The 15,548-nt window shown below is 43.0% G+C and overlaps 1 protein-coding gene across 4 annotated transcripts in view; it reads right to left on the bottom strand.

Annotated features, from left to right (window-relative positions):
* TNC (tenascin C) overlaps nt 1–15,548 on the bottom strand; it is a 72,236-nt gene that overhangs the window by 25,306 nt on the left and 31,382 nt on the right. For 3 of the 4 annotated variants that reach the window (XM_013294312.3, XM_055805324.1, XM_005231278.3), the window contains exons 8-12: nt 14,482–14,667; nt 13,650–13,739; nt 13,079–13,342; nt 3,353–3,625; nt 1,045–1,317 (exon numbers count right to left, since the gene is read on the bottom strand). In XM_013294312.3, the coding sequence (XP_013149766.2) occupies nt 1,045–1,317; nt 3,353–3,625; nt 13,079–13,342; nt 13,650–13,739; nt 14,482–14,667 (1,086 nt within the window). The remainder of the gene's footprint in view (nt 1–1,044; nt 1,318–3,352; nt 3,626–13,078; nt 13,343–13,649; nt 13,740–14,481; nt 14,668–15,548) is intronic. The other variant, XM_027778190.2, reaches the window with a different exon arrangement.

The raw sequence follows: 15,548 nt of genomic DNA, 5'->3' as shown, positions 1-15,548 counted from the left end.
TAGAAGTTTGAATTCACATGAGCCACAGTTCACAAAGATCACCTAGACTTGCGTTTCTCACTGTGTTTCATACCACTACCCCTGCAGCCACCCTGCCCACATTACCCAAGATTCAGTGAGGATATTCACAATCTGTTGATGCTAAAAACTGCAAGTCTGTATTATCTGATCACCAAAATTTTGTATTCTGCTTAATGTCATTGGCCACATCAAGCTATCGCTATGGCAAACTATGACAGCTCTTATTAAGATCGTGTCAGCAGACAAAATTTGGTGATGTTAAATGTTCACCATGTGAGCTATCATCTGCCTACTATGAAAAAGCACTTCCTGCTTCCATTGTCTAGTCCTCTCCTTCCACTTTCATACTGTAACTGGCTAGAGCACACTGAACACTTGGCTTCCTTGTCTTTTCTGGAAAAACTGTAAAACCTCGAGATGTGCAATGCACCAACAGCTAAATGCCTACCTATTTCACTGACCAACATCAAGTCAAATGAGCTCTTTCAATCTGTCATCTGATGTAAACTGGATTCGGAAGGTGAATTCAAGCAGGGCGTCTGCCTTATAGGAGCCTGTTTTCACAGACTGAAATATGCCTGAAATCTGTTTAGAGAATCAGGATAAAAACTGTATCTAGAAATCAGCTTATCTGAGAGAAATAGCATCTCCTCTATGCTGTACAACAGATGCAAATACATGTTGCAAGCTAACATATTGAAACATTTCCCACTTGGTTCTTGGGAAATCTGCTTTGCTTTTCAGCTCTGTCAAAGGTTGCCCCAACCTTAACGTTTGAACAAGAGCAAACTTATTGTGTGAATGAAACAATCACAATGTGATTGACTGACTTTGCTGGATGGGATGTTGGATTAACATTCACAGTTCAAAATGTCTCCGGCAGGTCTTCCTTAGGTGGTATCAAACAGTGAGGTAGAGGATTTGGTAATGGGTAGGCTGGTGGGGTAGCTGAGGGCAGGGAAAGGGGCACAACCTGTAAGGAAGAGTTAGAAGAGAGTTAGCATTGAGGTGGGTTTTATATACCTGTTGTAGCTGCAGCACTTATTGCCTGCGTGCGGAAACTGTGAGAGATCCCATAGAGGTAGACAATAAAATCAGTTCTGGGGGAAAGCCCTGAGATATGAGCAGTCCTTGAATTGCCTGAGACGTTGAACTCCATGGGCTCCAGCAACCTGTTAGAATCAATAATTTCAATAGTAAAGACGTCGAAGTCCTCGTTGCTGGTTGTCCAAGAAAGGTTGAAGCTTTCAGAAGTAATGTCGGAAACAGTTAGCTCACCAACTTCTGGGTGCACTCCTGAGGAGGAAAACAACACTGGTCAGAAGGGGACAGCCCTGCACTCCTCCAGCGCAGAGATCCGTACATCTCCCTGCTCATGCTGGCAGCGCTCCAGGCTGCCACTGGGGAAGAGGGTTTGAGTAAAAGCTTGCTACAAGCAGACAGGTACTAAAGGCAAGAAATTGAATGAAAGCATCTCAAAATGTTAAATAAAAGGAAAAAAAAAAAAGAAAAATAAGCTTTAAAGCTCTGGCTATTTCCCTTTACCTCCAGGAGCAGCCATATGTCTTTGAGGTCTGAGCATAAAAGCAGATGCAAAAAGAACTTTTCTGAATGCCCCTGGGGCATTTGGAAAAGTCAGCTTCCAGTTTTAGGAGAATCTGAAACTAGAGCTATTGCTTTAGCCAAAGGAAAAGGTTGTGTTTTGTTTGCTCTTCTACTTTCCCTTTCAGCTTAAGACTATGAAAGCTGGCATGTAATTTTGGAGCTGGAGCCAAAATGCAAAACAGTGATAGCTGCCTCGGGGTTTCTTCCTCTCTGTAGACATCCCTGATGCGTTACAGGAAGGCTCAGAAAAATCTGACAATTGGAAGACCCCAGAAGGGAAAATTTTGAAAAGCCGGGTGCTGAGCATGACCCAGGATGGGAAGGGAAAACCTCAGCGGGGCATCTTCTGCTGTTTTCATTAAGTTAATAAAAAGCGAGCACATTGCATATTTAGGCAGGACACCCATGACGTCTGTTTTCTTGTTTGTCCATGTACAGCCTCCTTTGTCTAGCCACATTTGTCTGTTCTCAACGGGCAATCTGCTACCAGCTCACAGTCAGGACTCTCAAAGCACAGGACTTCTGGCCTGCAGTGGGACACAGCCCAAGGCAAGTGCCTTGTGCCAGACACATTTTTACCTACGCCAGGCTGCTAAAAGCATTATTGAAACAAGCAAGCTCTACTGCGTTTCATGTTTTAATTGCACTTTGTTACGTGTACTTTTATCCTTTTCTGTGCTGGGTAATATGTGCTTGGGGAAATCAAATATGACCAAGCTCTGGGTATCTCATAATCACAGGAGGTTGCAAAGGTCTGTAAGGAAGCCCAGAGGCAGCAGATATTGTCTACAAGAAATTGTCTGAAGGAAGAGCCACTGGTGCCCCTTTACTATCAATTAATTCATACCCTGTTCATTGCCAATGATCATAACACTCAGAAGAATCAAAGGATAGACGTGAGTATATATGTATCTTTCACAGTCAAAGCTCATGATAAATTCTCATTTAAAACTGCCATCTTTCACAAGGTCAGCCAGAAAATGATCATTGTGGCTCTTGATTAGTTTTTTTCAGCCTTCTGACAGTGCAGGGCTTACCTTCCTTCTTTCAGGTCACTTTTATGCCAGGGTAGTTCTGCTGAATCTGGCTTTCTTGCATTATATCTTTTTCAGACCAATCAGACTGTTTAACAGCCTTGTGTGGCTTAATAATATGTTACTACTGGTGGTAGGAATTAATTTGTGTTCTTTTCTATATCAGACCACATAGATGGTGTCTGTCCTCGCCCACGAGTCAGATGCACACATTATACCCCCGAGTCTGTATGTACACAGAAGCTAGTGCATCGTTTCAGAGGTAGCTTCTGAAGGATAAAAACAAAACTCTCAGGCTTTGATTATCTGGGCTGTAAAGAACGGAATTTTATAATTTTACAAGGCAACCTGGGCTTTCCCAAGCCTGTACAACCACCAGTTGGGTTTTGCTGTTAGTGTCAACCAGCAGAAAAGCGAGTAAAGGGAACAAAACCAGCCATTGGGTGGGGTGGGGGGCGAAGCATTCCTAAAAGTGAAGGGCTCCATGGGGGCGCTGAGATTCTTATTGGAAAGTCTGATCAGGAGACATTTCCATGCCAGAGATGTTCAGCCAAGCTTTAACGAGTTGGGTGCACCTCAGGCGAAGCCGAGCAAGTGAGCAAGCTTTGCCGAGAGCTGTGCTAGCGTTGGCTCACGCCCCCATCTGCAAAGAAAGGGAGCCCTGGGGCTGGATAGGCGACTTGAGAAGATACCTGTCATGGTTTCAACAGAAAGGGGGTTGGTCCTGTAGCCTTGAATCACACCACGAAGTGTGACGTTATAAGGTGTGTTGGCCTTAAGGCCTGTCACATTCGTAAAGCGCAGTCTGCCCGGGACTGTGATATTCCGAGTTCCTTCGGGATTGCCAGGCTCCTGCACCTGAATGATAAAGTGCTCATAGGCGCCGTCGGCTGCCGTCCAGGTGAGCTGGAAACCATCCCAGCCTGTCTCTGATACTGATAAATTTCCAAGCTCAGGTTCCTCCTCTGAATAAGGACAGAGAGTCAGTCAGTTACTCCAATTACAGACTAGTAGCCATGATGTATCATTTAATGATGTTCTGCGTTAATGCATTTCACTTGCAATCAGTGACACAGAGATGCACACACACACATTTACATTTTCAGCTGCCCCAGATATCTCGTAAAGTCTCTTCAGAGACATGGCAAAACAGAACAGTAAGAAAAGAACTATAATAACAAATAATAACCACACTGATGCGAAAAGACTGCTTACAGAAAGCAGCTTATAGACCATCTTACAGCTGCAAGTGTTTTGCCAACATTAATTACGAGTCCCTATGAGACAAACAAGTATTACTATAACCACTTTACTGGGCTTTTAAGAAGTCAGTGTTTGCCATTGTGCCATTCAAGTGACTGTGAATACTGCAACAGTGCCTGGTGTAAGGATAGGAGGACACCGAGTTTGGGGATTCAGATGTTTATGATTTTCATTGTGCCCACATGAAAGATGCTATTTATTCTTCCAAACTATTTCCAAAACAATAAAGAAGGGGAAAATTCCTCCATGTCTGCATGTCTTTAGTTTAATGGATTTATCTTCCTTATATTATATCATTCTGTCCACAAAACCTTCCTGGGGGCAGAGAAGCTTGGATTTTCAGAGTTGCTGATATTAATCAGAAACTGACATCTGCTTTCACAGAAATTAACATTCTTATAACCCATCACAAGGGGTGGCCAAGAAAGTTGGGAACCATCAGAGCTAACTCTGAGATGCTGTTAAATCTAAAAGTTTGGGGTCATCTTCTCAGCAAAAATAGAAAGTCCTCTGTTACAGAGAAAATAAAACCGATTCCACAGTCAATTATCGTCAGTGAGATTCACTAATGTATAGTAAATCGCTGCTACTGAGGAGCACAAAAGTTTTGATGAGCTTTCCCCATCCTGTTAGAAAGGAAGAGATTATTTATGAAATAAACACAATGATGTTCAACAACAACAACAAAAAGCATGAATCCAGAGCTGGTTTGCTTTATCAGGAACAGAAACGAGACTTATTAAGGCAAAATATGAATCTTGTCAAACTGGCACTGTTTAGCTGAAAAGGAGAAAGCAGGACAGAAATAGAACTGGTTGTATCAGAAATAATGATCTCTTGGTAGCAACAGAAACAAACAAAACAAACACATTTCCTTAATGAAACTAAACCAAAAAATACGGTAAGGTAAAAATCTTTTAAGTAAAAGCTTGATTGAAATAAGTAATGCAGTAATCATCATAGCTTAAAAGCAATCCAGATTCTCTGAAAAGTGCTCAGTTTCATTCGCTCCCAAGATGCAGAGTCCCTTTTGCTCCCGTTCTTTTCTCATGCACATTTGACATGGAGCGTACCACTCCATCATGCTCTTTAGGGACCAAGGGATTCTCATACAAAATCATGCACCAACTTGAACCGTTGGAGACCTCCAAAAGCCTCATCCATAAAGCATCCAACATACGTGACAAAACAATGACAATGTCATAGCAAATGATATAAAGGGATGATGTTTCTTACTTAAAAAAAAAAAAAAAAGAAGAAGAAGAAAAAAAAAAGAACAAACCATTGAGAGATGAGACTGCCCTAGCCTTGTAGTAGGTGTGGAATAATCTGTGTGTTTCTATGTAAATAATTTATCCCATGTTGTGAATTTGGTTTGGATGATGGACAGGTACAGCCATTAGCCTCCAGCTAGGTTCTCCAGACATGAGCTTACACACTGGTACTTTGATCATTATTGAGCTGAGCCCTGTGGCCATAGGCCTGCTTCCTCATGAAATTCATGTCATAGGGATAAGAGACAGAAGTTTTCAGAAAGGTATACTCCCAATGTGTTCCAATCTTTTTTTTCCTCTGACATCACCACTTTCATGCCAATGCTGCAAACTGCGACCTTTTTGCAATCTTTCTGGTGTTTGAACCACAATCCAGATAAACGCTTGTAGCATCCTGCTATTTGCATGTGCCTTGTAAATAGCAGATGCATCAATGCCTCTCTTCGCATGCAATTTGAAAAGAGGGACTTGATGCTACATCACCTTAAAAGCTGCATGGGGCATTGTCCATGCTGTACCACTCAAGGCTCTCATTCCATAGCAATAAGAGTTTTATCCCATGCAAAAGGAAGAAAGGGGGGAAAAAATCCCACAAACCACAGCTAAGAAGAAATGCATCACTTACACAGCCTAGCATTTCTGCAATGGAACAGCAGTATGAAAATGAACTTCTGTATTTCAGAGCAGAAAAGGAACACATGGATAATGAATCCATAGAAAATACCTGTGGTGGCTAGGGCTTCCAGGGACCAAGAGAGCTGACCTTGAGTGCTTCCATGGAGGTTAATCTGGTATTGTGTGCCAGCTGTGAGATTGGTAATCTCTGTTTCTCGATGGTTTCCCGGTAAAAATATTTCCTGTATTCTGTTTAAACTGGACAGGTCTTTCAGAGTGATAAAGAACTGATCAAATACCTCATCCTGTGCTGCCCAAGACAGGGAGAAACTACTGAAAGTCCTGTGTGTTATATTAAGGTCATGAAGAGCAGCAGTGGCTTCTGAGGTGGGAGGGTCAGTGGGCACCCAAAGCAGAGCCTGAGAATCAGTGCTGGGGTTTGTTAAAGAACTGAGCTCTGTCGGTGCAGGACTGGTAGGATTAAATGATGTTTCATTGATTGGTTCTCCAGGTGTTGTGACTAGAAGTGCTAAACAGAGGCAAATTACAAGTTAAAATTTCCTGAGAACAAACCCCCAAACATACCAAAAGACAGCTAACATCTGCTACCGAACAGTTTGTATGCTTTCTATTAAACAGCTCTAAGAACAGAGGAAACAGATGAGTACTTCTGTTTTGGAGACTGAATCCAGGCCACAAGCAGAGGTAGCATCACTAAGCGCAACATGGTCCTCACGCGACCACACTAAATAGCAGATCCAGAGCAACAACCATTAAACACGGAGAGGAGCTGAAATGTTTCCAGTAGACAAATAGGCACATCCTCAGCTAATGTAAATCAGCGCACTTTGACTGCCTCCAAAGATTTCTGCTGATTTACATCGGTGAGGATGTGAACCCTAAGCCTCTCAAACATGCCTTTTATCTTTACTACAGCGTGTCAGTTTTGGTTTCTGATAAAAACCGTAAATGGAATGCATGCCAATTATCACAAACATATCCAAATCCAGACTGAGAAATCAGCTGCAGCAGAAGCATGCTAAATCTCATCCTATCCAACCAAAAACAGGCTTGGAGGAGTTATCCATCTGGTTACATGCAGAATTTTCAAAAAAGGCGGGGACACACACAGACACACGCATCCTCACCTAAAAACTAGGACAGCAAGAACTCAAGCAAGCTTTCTTTAAAGAGATCCAAAGGAATGGAAGGGAAAAGGCTTGGCCTTCAGCATGCTGAACCATCTGCGAATATGTCCCGTAGCACAGTCAGAATCTGAAAATCTGGGAACTGTGGAGATCACAGGGCACGTGTTTCTGATTGCAGCTGCAAGGCAACAGGCAGGTGATTTTTCTGACATGCAGAATTATCTCCTCATTAGTGGAAAACCACAGCATTTCACACCTCAGTGAATGTCTTGCTTTCATGCTCCACTTGCATTCAATTAAGAGAGAGCAAGTCATCTACCACCATCAATCAGATCAACACAAATAGGTACTCAGGATTCATTATCTGTCTCCAAATTCACACATGTATCAGAAAAAAAGGTTTCAGAGGAGAAAAATAAGTCTAAACCGCTTTCAAACAAATGCAGAAATGTTATCTCAAAAAAACCCAACCACCCTCTCAGGACAAATACAAATGTAGAAATATTGTTTTCTGCTCACCTCCAGGAAGGAGGGAAGCCTGTGAGGCAAAGAGTGATTTATGTTTTTATATAACATCGATATTTTTGACTTAAATTACCCCAGCACATGATCTGGACCAGGCCCTACATATGCTGCAACCTGAAGACAGCCATACTGTCATGACACCAGCACACCCGCAGTGGTGACCACTAGCATAATTCCCTCTTTCCCAGTAAACCCGCTGTCAGAACTATTACCTGGTTGTACCAGGGTTACTGAGCCCATGTAACAAAGCAGAAAGACATGCAGAATGGAATCATCAGCCTTCTGCGATTCCCAGCTGCTTGTGCGCAATTAGATGCCAACCAGCTCTTTCCTGTTCTGGAAACAGGCAAAAAACTATGGCATCAAGCAAGTGCACTGGTGCTTGTTCAGCCTTAAGGTTTTCTACTTAACATGCACAGTGGTAGCTGGGCTTTACTGTGAAATATTTCTGCAAAAGACGTGCATAGGTAGCGTGAAGTGGGGGAAAAGGGCAGCAGTACATCGCACAGGTACAGCTCCAGGTAGTGGGTGGTCGTGGTCCCACTGGGAAACTGGCACGTACCCTGAGTTGGAAGCTGAGGACAAAACATTCAAAAATGCAAGGGAAAAAAAACCCCAAGGCTGGCATTACGCTCCTGATATCCACGAGAAAACCTTGTGTAATATTAGCCCAAACTATCTTCTCACTTGCCCTCATTCCACTTGACCACCCCTACTGACATTTCTCCCAGATTGCTGCCAGTTACAGCATAACCACACAAGGACTTGGTCACTCCAGTCTGGACGGGAAATACAGCAGCAATTCAACTGTATCATACAAAAACTGAGGGACCAACCACCTAAAAGGCATTTTAATTCAGAATTTTGCTGTCATAAGAGGATTAATTAGATTGTGCCAACCTTGACGTGGGAAGCTGCCATATAGAGATGGTCTCATGGAGCATATGTAATTATATGTAGTTACATTACCTCTGATTTCTTTTCAGACCTAATTCTGAATATTACCCTGGGTTTAATGACATGACTCCACAAATGAATTTGTGGACGAGAAAGAGTGGTCTACCCTCTACGCACACATATCCCATATTAAGCCCATGTGTAATAGAGGAATATGTGGCTTTGTGTACAAACAAACAACAGACAGAAAAATGAAATTATATGAATACATGAAAAATAGCACAGGTAGTATCAGTGTTCATTATTAAGCAGATAGAATACTGTAAGAGGTAATGGAAAATTTGGAAAACAGTTGAACTGTAGGATAACAAGAACAATGAAGTTCAAACACTTGACTTTGCAGCTAAGGGAATGGATGGGGAGAAGAGAAAGAGAGCTCTAGGAGCCCTAGGTGTGTGGATGACAGCCAGAGAGCATGATTCATGGTGGCAAGATGAATGAATAGTAGGTGCTGAAGCTGAATAGAGCTGAAAACTATGTAGAAGGCAAACTGAATGGACAACAAACAAATGCTCTTTCTCAGACTGGAATACTTTTCAATATAATTTTCAGTAAAATCTTCTGGCTGAATATGGTCTAAATAAGTCTATAATGCTGTTGCTAGCCTTTTGAGGAATTCCATTGTAATGCTGCGTTGGTAATTTTACTAAAAAGAATGCTAATGTCCTGCCAGGACATTTCCCCAGTTCCTCTGGATGGAGCAAACAGTATTCTGTATTATTTCTTGCTTCTGTCTCTGGGATTTTACATGATTTGCCAAGAGGGGCTATCAGCCAGTTTTGCTGCAGAGTCTCTCATCAGCTCAAGCACTCTGTAAGATGTGACGGCCTACCAAGAAATTTGCATTCTTTTCAGAACCCTTTGGCTAAATGGCTTTCCCCTCCTCAACCTGCTGATTAAATTGAGCTCGCAGTGCCTGCGCACCTCTGCATTTCATGAAGAAAGCACCGCAGTACAGCACCAGCCAGAAATGCAGCGGTAGGTACCACTAAAGGTTCCCCTGTTGAAGTCAGGTTCCAGGTACTCTCAGCAGAGGAATCAGCTGAAGAACTGGGCAGTCTTTACTGGCAAACTTTGTTTCCCAGTGGTCAGCGCTGCAATTTCCCATTGAACTGGCTCACCTAATCATTCTTCCTAACGTTTGAGTTTGTATAAAAAAGGGTGGTGCAATCTAAGACTAGCAGAAGCCAGGAGAGGAAGACAGACTGACGCACAGCACAGACAAGGGTCTTTGGTAAACAGCATAAATCTTCTTAAAAACATTCAACAGAATGGAAAAGTTACTTCTCCAAGCCATGCTCCTACGTGCAGCTCACTTCCAGAGGTAAGAGAGTATCGCATCCACGATTCAAGAACAGTTGCTGCACAATCTGGGTCCTTCAGCAGAAGAATTTGAGGTTGGCACTTGGTTTCTCTAATGTCCACTCATTTATCTCCACAGGCCTCTCATGCCTGATGTATTGCCATCCGTCCTCCTCCAGGACCCACATTGTGCTGTGCAGGCAGGGTTCCAGAACCAGAGCAAGAAAGAACAAAGCTGCAGTCTGACTGCTCAACTTCCTCAGCGCTGGGTTACGTGCTCACCCTGCAGATTAGTTGTTAATCTGATGTAACATTCCCAAGACATGCTGCCAGAAAGGTCCCTCCAACTAGTAAAATGGCTTATTCTCTTTGATTTCTGAAGTAGTTCTGAACCAAAACCTTAGTGCAACGCTGGGTAGGTCCTCTAACAAACAAGTAGTAGCCTAGTTCGTGATACCTTCGTTAATAACGGAAAGGAGGTACCTGTTGTGACCACAGCTTCCAAAGAAGAACGCTGCTCTCCAGCCAGTCCATACACCTTGATTTTATAGGAAGTGTTAGCTTGGAGGCCGTCAATCACAGCGCCTAGGGATTCTCTGGGCAGGAAGGTTTCTGCAGGGGGCCCAGCTGCCAATGACACTTCCTTGTACTCCACCACAAAACTACTGTAGACTCCTGTATCCGCATACCACGAGACACTAAAACTGTGGTCTGTTACCCTTGAGACCACAAGGTCCCTCAGTGCATCCTCCTGCATCCCTGAGGCCTCTGGAGCAAGAAAGCTCCCAGAGCCAGAAAGCTCCTCTGGGTCAGGAGTCATTGCCTGCATTAGGGTTAGGCTATGCAGAGCTACAAAGAAACAAACAAGCAAACGGCAGTGTGAAATATTAAGTCTTCCCTTTTTAGCAAAACAAAATAACATTTAGCAAACTGTTTGCTTTATAATCTTTACCTTCTCCTGAATGCAGGATCATGAGTTAAAAAAGCCTTGGTCACTTGAGCTGCACTTCATCCATATGAAGAGACAGAAACAACAGAAGGCTTCTATTCTATTCTTATATTCTATACTATGGAAGAATTAGAGCTGTGTCCTCTGCTAGAGGTTCATGAGCTCAGAACGTTTCAGTTGTCTGTGTGCGGAGAGTTGATATACATTAAAAGACACCAAGCAGAATGTAAGAGAGGAGGGAAGGCACCAATAGAAGACCCTCAGCTCTGGGGCTGAAAGCAACTTTACCCTCAGTGGCAGAAAATTCACTACACAAACAAATACAAAGCATTTGTGGGAAGCTCTTGAGTACCTGCCAGCAGAGAAACCTGACTGAACCATCAAGAGGCTGGGAAGAATAGAAGATGAAAAACTGGCAATTTAGAGAAGCAATGGAAACTCTGAAAGGAAAAAGTCTCAATCATTCTGCAGTCCCTGGCTCCTTGGGGCAGCAGGGATGGCACATGCCCCTCTAAACAGCAGGACTGTCTCCTGCACCTGCCAAGCAAAGCTGCTCCAGTCCTAGCTGGACTACTGGCACTTTCCAGTTCAATCACTCCTCTCTCTCCCTGGTTACTCCAAATACTCTCCCCAGCAGTGCAATGGACCTGAGCTCCCCATAGCTCTGCATGAGAGGGTAAAACAACACGTTTGTTTGGCTTATCCTGAGGACTTCAAGACTGGGAACGTAGATAAAGAGGACTGACTTGAGGGTGGATCAAAAAGTAAACTGAAGCAGACCTCTTGTCTCGTACCCTACAGGCTTACAGAGGGCTGCTGCCTCCCCACGCTCATGTGTTTGGATTTGTCCGCTCCTACGCAGGAGGAAGGTCACAGAGACAGGTTATGTCAACTGCTGCTGCTGCTTCCAAGGAGCCCACTGCAGAGAACGCTTTGTTTACTGGCTGCTCTGAGTAAAGACTTAAAATAAATACACTGGCCAGATGAATGTATTTATAATAAAAGAAACAACACCAAAACCAAACCAGGAAAAAGAAGCCACCATGTAGGACTCTGGAAGCTGGTGCCGGTAAGACCAGACTGTGAAATTCCACAGTATGTTGCTTCTGTCTTTTCACCCTCTGCATACGTCTTCTGAGACCACTCAGTCTTCAGACAGATGGGGGACCAGATAACTGGAAAAATCAAAGCCTGCTCACTCCTGCCACATAAACTTTCAGCTTCCTGTCATGTGTGTGCCTCAAGGCTTCCGAAGTTTTCCCCGCATTGCACGCAGGCCTGACTTATACATCAAACAAGTAATTCAGTACTGATGGTTGTCTGTAGTTGACCCCATACCACATGACCCTCTGCTGCCCTACATTCCTTGACTCTAAAAGTGTTCAGAGAGTCTGCTGGCACAAACACTACCAGGGAATATGAAAACAGGTTTGATGAGTTAAGCTGTATAGTTATTAATTTGTAAAATCCACAGCTTCTGATGTGTTTACCCTTAGATAGTCTTCAGGGAGAAAAGGATAAACACCTTGATATCTGCTAAGGACAATAATTGCAGTGCAGCTGATTCTGATTTCATTGTCTCTGCTCACTTATAGCAGTCAGGGCTTTGCCTCACAGGATTTAGCCTGAAGGCACTTAAAGATTCAGGACTGACTTGTGTTCTATGCCGAGATATACCTCTGTATGCCACAATCTTCGGGTCAAAATGTTTCATAAAGAATATGAATTGAATAAGTTGTCAACTGAAACAGGTTGATTAGAATGGTTTGTACACCTGGAGATGGCAGAAACAGACCCCTTCTCTGCCGGCAAGTGTAACAGCCATGGTATGCAATGGAAACGGTGAATGTGACCTGATCTGTGGCGGTAGCCTTTCCTGCTTTTGGAGGAGCAAACTGAAAAAGGGCAACGTCAGAGCCCTGTTGACCCTGCTGGCACGTGATGGGTAGAGGCATGCTGTGAAGAGAATTCATTAGGTGGGAACAAGCAATGTTAAATACACTCTGGTTGTTCTTCCTCTTATTTTTTGGCTGTAGAAAGAAACCCTCAAATTATAAGACACAATGCACGAAAAACCAGCCTCATTTAAAACAAAAGATGAGGACTGTGTTTCGTGCAGGACAAATAGCTGAGTTCTTTGTGAGTGTTCTCAAAGGATAAACAAGAAATCATTGAGAACATGGAGCTAAACACAGTAGGTAGGGAAGTACACAGCTCTCCCTCCATTAAGCCTATCATGTTAGACAGAGCTAAGCCTGCTCTGCAGGCAGCGGATGTTTTTCAGCAGTTCCCCAGACATGGCTTACAAAATCAGGTGAAGTTGTCCTTGGGTTAGTCATTGCCCAATGACCTGGTGCATGACCCTCATCAAAAGCTGTTACTCACCAGTTGAACCCTTGACAGTTGTGGGTTTGCTTTTGTGTCTGCCTTTCTCCGCCACCAGACTAATGGTATATTCTGTGCCTGCATCCAGCCCCCGCAGGATAAAAGAGGTGCTGTCCACAGGGATCTCCACTTCGTTCTTCCTTCCAGACGGGCTAATGTAAATGAGGCGATAGCGATCAAACTTGGCCACTGGTCTTCTCCAGCGAAGGGATAAGGTGGTTTCAGTGGGGTCACTGACTTCCAGGTCCTTGGGGTTATCAAGATCTACAGGTTAAAAAAGTGAAGTTGAGGTGTCTCTGAACTGCCCTGGGACAGTTTTTTAGGCATCTGTAGACAAAGTGACATCTATACTGGCAGTCTAGCAACAGCTCAGAGTCTTATCCACCTTTTGGAGCTTTTGAAGCCCTGTTGCATGATACAGGTAGAAGGTGACGAAGTTCTTTTTTACAGACAAATCACACCAGAACAAATTTCCCTCACTTTCATTTACTTCAGCAGGCACTGCATGGAGAAGAGGCTTCACCTGACTTGGTGTTTCCTCCAGAGCACAAAGGGAGATCAAGCTACTCACCAGTGCCAGCATTAATGGTAGCAGGAGCGCTTTCCCTGTCCTGTCTCACTGCTGTCACTCCAATGCCATATTCAGTCCCGGGCCTCAAACCTAAGGGATGAGGAATAGAAGCATGAGTTCCTGTCTCTGGAATATGCCTACGGGCAATTGTTTAAGTAAGGAAGTCTGAATGTATGCAGGGTAAGATACATGTTTTCCTGTGCATGCAGAGAATCGAGGTTTCAGTTGACCCTCCAGCTGACCTGATGCTAAATCTTTTTCCATGTATATGCCAAAGGATAAAAATTATGGCTGACTGCATTTTGGACACTGTGCAACTGCGTAATCAGAGATAGCTTCTGCTTTCCGGAGCTTGCAGTGTAGGTACTTCTGCCAAAGCAAAGCAGGTAGACATCCATGTGACACAGACAAAGTACCGTTATCTAGCCTTGCAGGCTGGTAAGGCAGCTTGCAGGTTCACAGAAAAGTTGCAGTCTGGCATCAGTAAATATCATCCCTAGCATATGCAAAAGCCTTTTGAACTCAGAGATTTGGAGCCATCTCCACAAAGACATGTAGCTACCTAGAACTTGGGGAACTGACTAGTGGGATTCAGAAATGCACATGAAACTGAAATGGCTACATACCGTCTGTTGGCTAGTTACCCATCTGCAGGTGTGTAAATGTATATCGTATGTATTTTAATTTCTTTGTATTGCTTGTACACAAAATGAGTAACCTCTGCTTGTACCTCTTACATATAGTGACCAAAAAGGCATTTTTTCACTACACTACTGTGCTCTAGGGTGATGGTAGCCGCACAATATTAATGGCAAGATCTCCATTCCCCTACCTGTGAGTGTAGCTCTGGTTGTGGCCTGATTACCCTTTGGCACTGTGATCTCAGCGTGGTCTCCACCAGAGATGGGAGCAAACTTGATTCGATAGTTGTCAATATTTGCATGGCTGTTCTTCCACTCCAAAGTGATGCTGCTGTCTGTCTGTGACACCCTCTTCAGGTTTCTTGGAGCATCCAAGTCTGTGTTCAATCAACCAGTAAATAAATAGAAATAATTCTCTTATGACAGCAGTCTTTTATAACAGTGATTTTTAGAAGGTGAAATGATCTGAAAAAGTTAAGTTTCCTCTCACACGATACTGCTACGTTTTTAACTACATCACGCAGATTTATTTTAGCATGAAATGAAGAGTTCACTAGCTTTGGAGAAAACATCAGTGGAAGAAATTCAGCTTTATGTCTCCTGGGACAAAAATAACATTTTCAATTTTAGTAATTATTTTTCATTACAAAACAAGCTTGTGGAAAAAACATATTAGGCTGAAAATACTGTTTTTCCTTTATAAATACATCAGCTTTCAAAAGGAAAAAGGCTGCTAAGAAACAACAATTTATCATCTCCAGAATTTCTGTTCAGTAAATATCTTGCATTCATGGCTGAAAGGAACTCTAAGGCTCAAAACAAACGATGAATATTCTGTAAAAATTCAACAGGCTTTCACTGTTCAGACCTATAGTAGACTCAAATTGTGCTGTGAATGAACACATTTTTCATTTTAGGATGAAAAAGGAGGTAACTGTCTATGTATCATTTACACAGCTACCTTAATGCCTCAAACCTGGCCAACATGTTAAAGGACCCACACTTTCATAATGCATTCCAAGGATCACTAAGGAGCAAAGTCAATTTTTAAAAGCGTAACAGAAAACATTTGGAGAACTAAGAAGAGAAAAAAGCAGTTCCTTTAATCTGTTATACATATAGAAAAAACAGAAAGGTCTTAGATTGAATAGGAACCATGGAAGATATTAAGCTCAGCAGACAGACAAGCAATCCAGAGGAATTTGTTTCCTGAACTAGAGATTTAGGGTATAATGAGCAAAAGCTTCTAAGAGACTTA

Source organism: Falco peregrinus, chromosome 1 (genome assembly GCF_023634155.1).
Source record: "Falco peregrinus isolate bFalPer1 chromosome 1, bFalPer1.pri, whole genome shotgun sequence".
NCBI lineage: Eukaryota > Metazoa > Chordata > Aves > Falconiformes > Falconidae > Falco > Falco peregrinus.
This window is presented reverse-complemented; position numbering and strand designations above follow the sequence as displayed.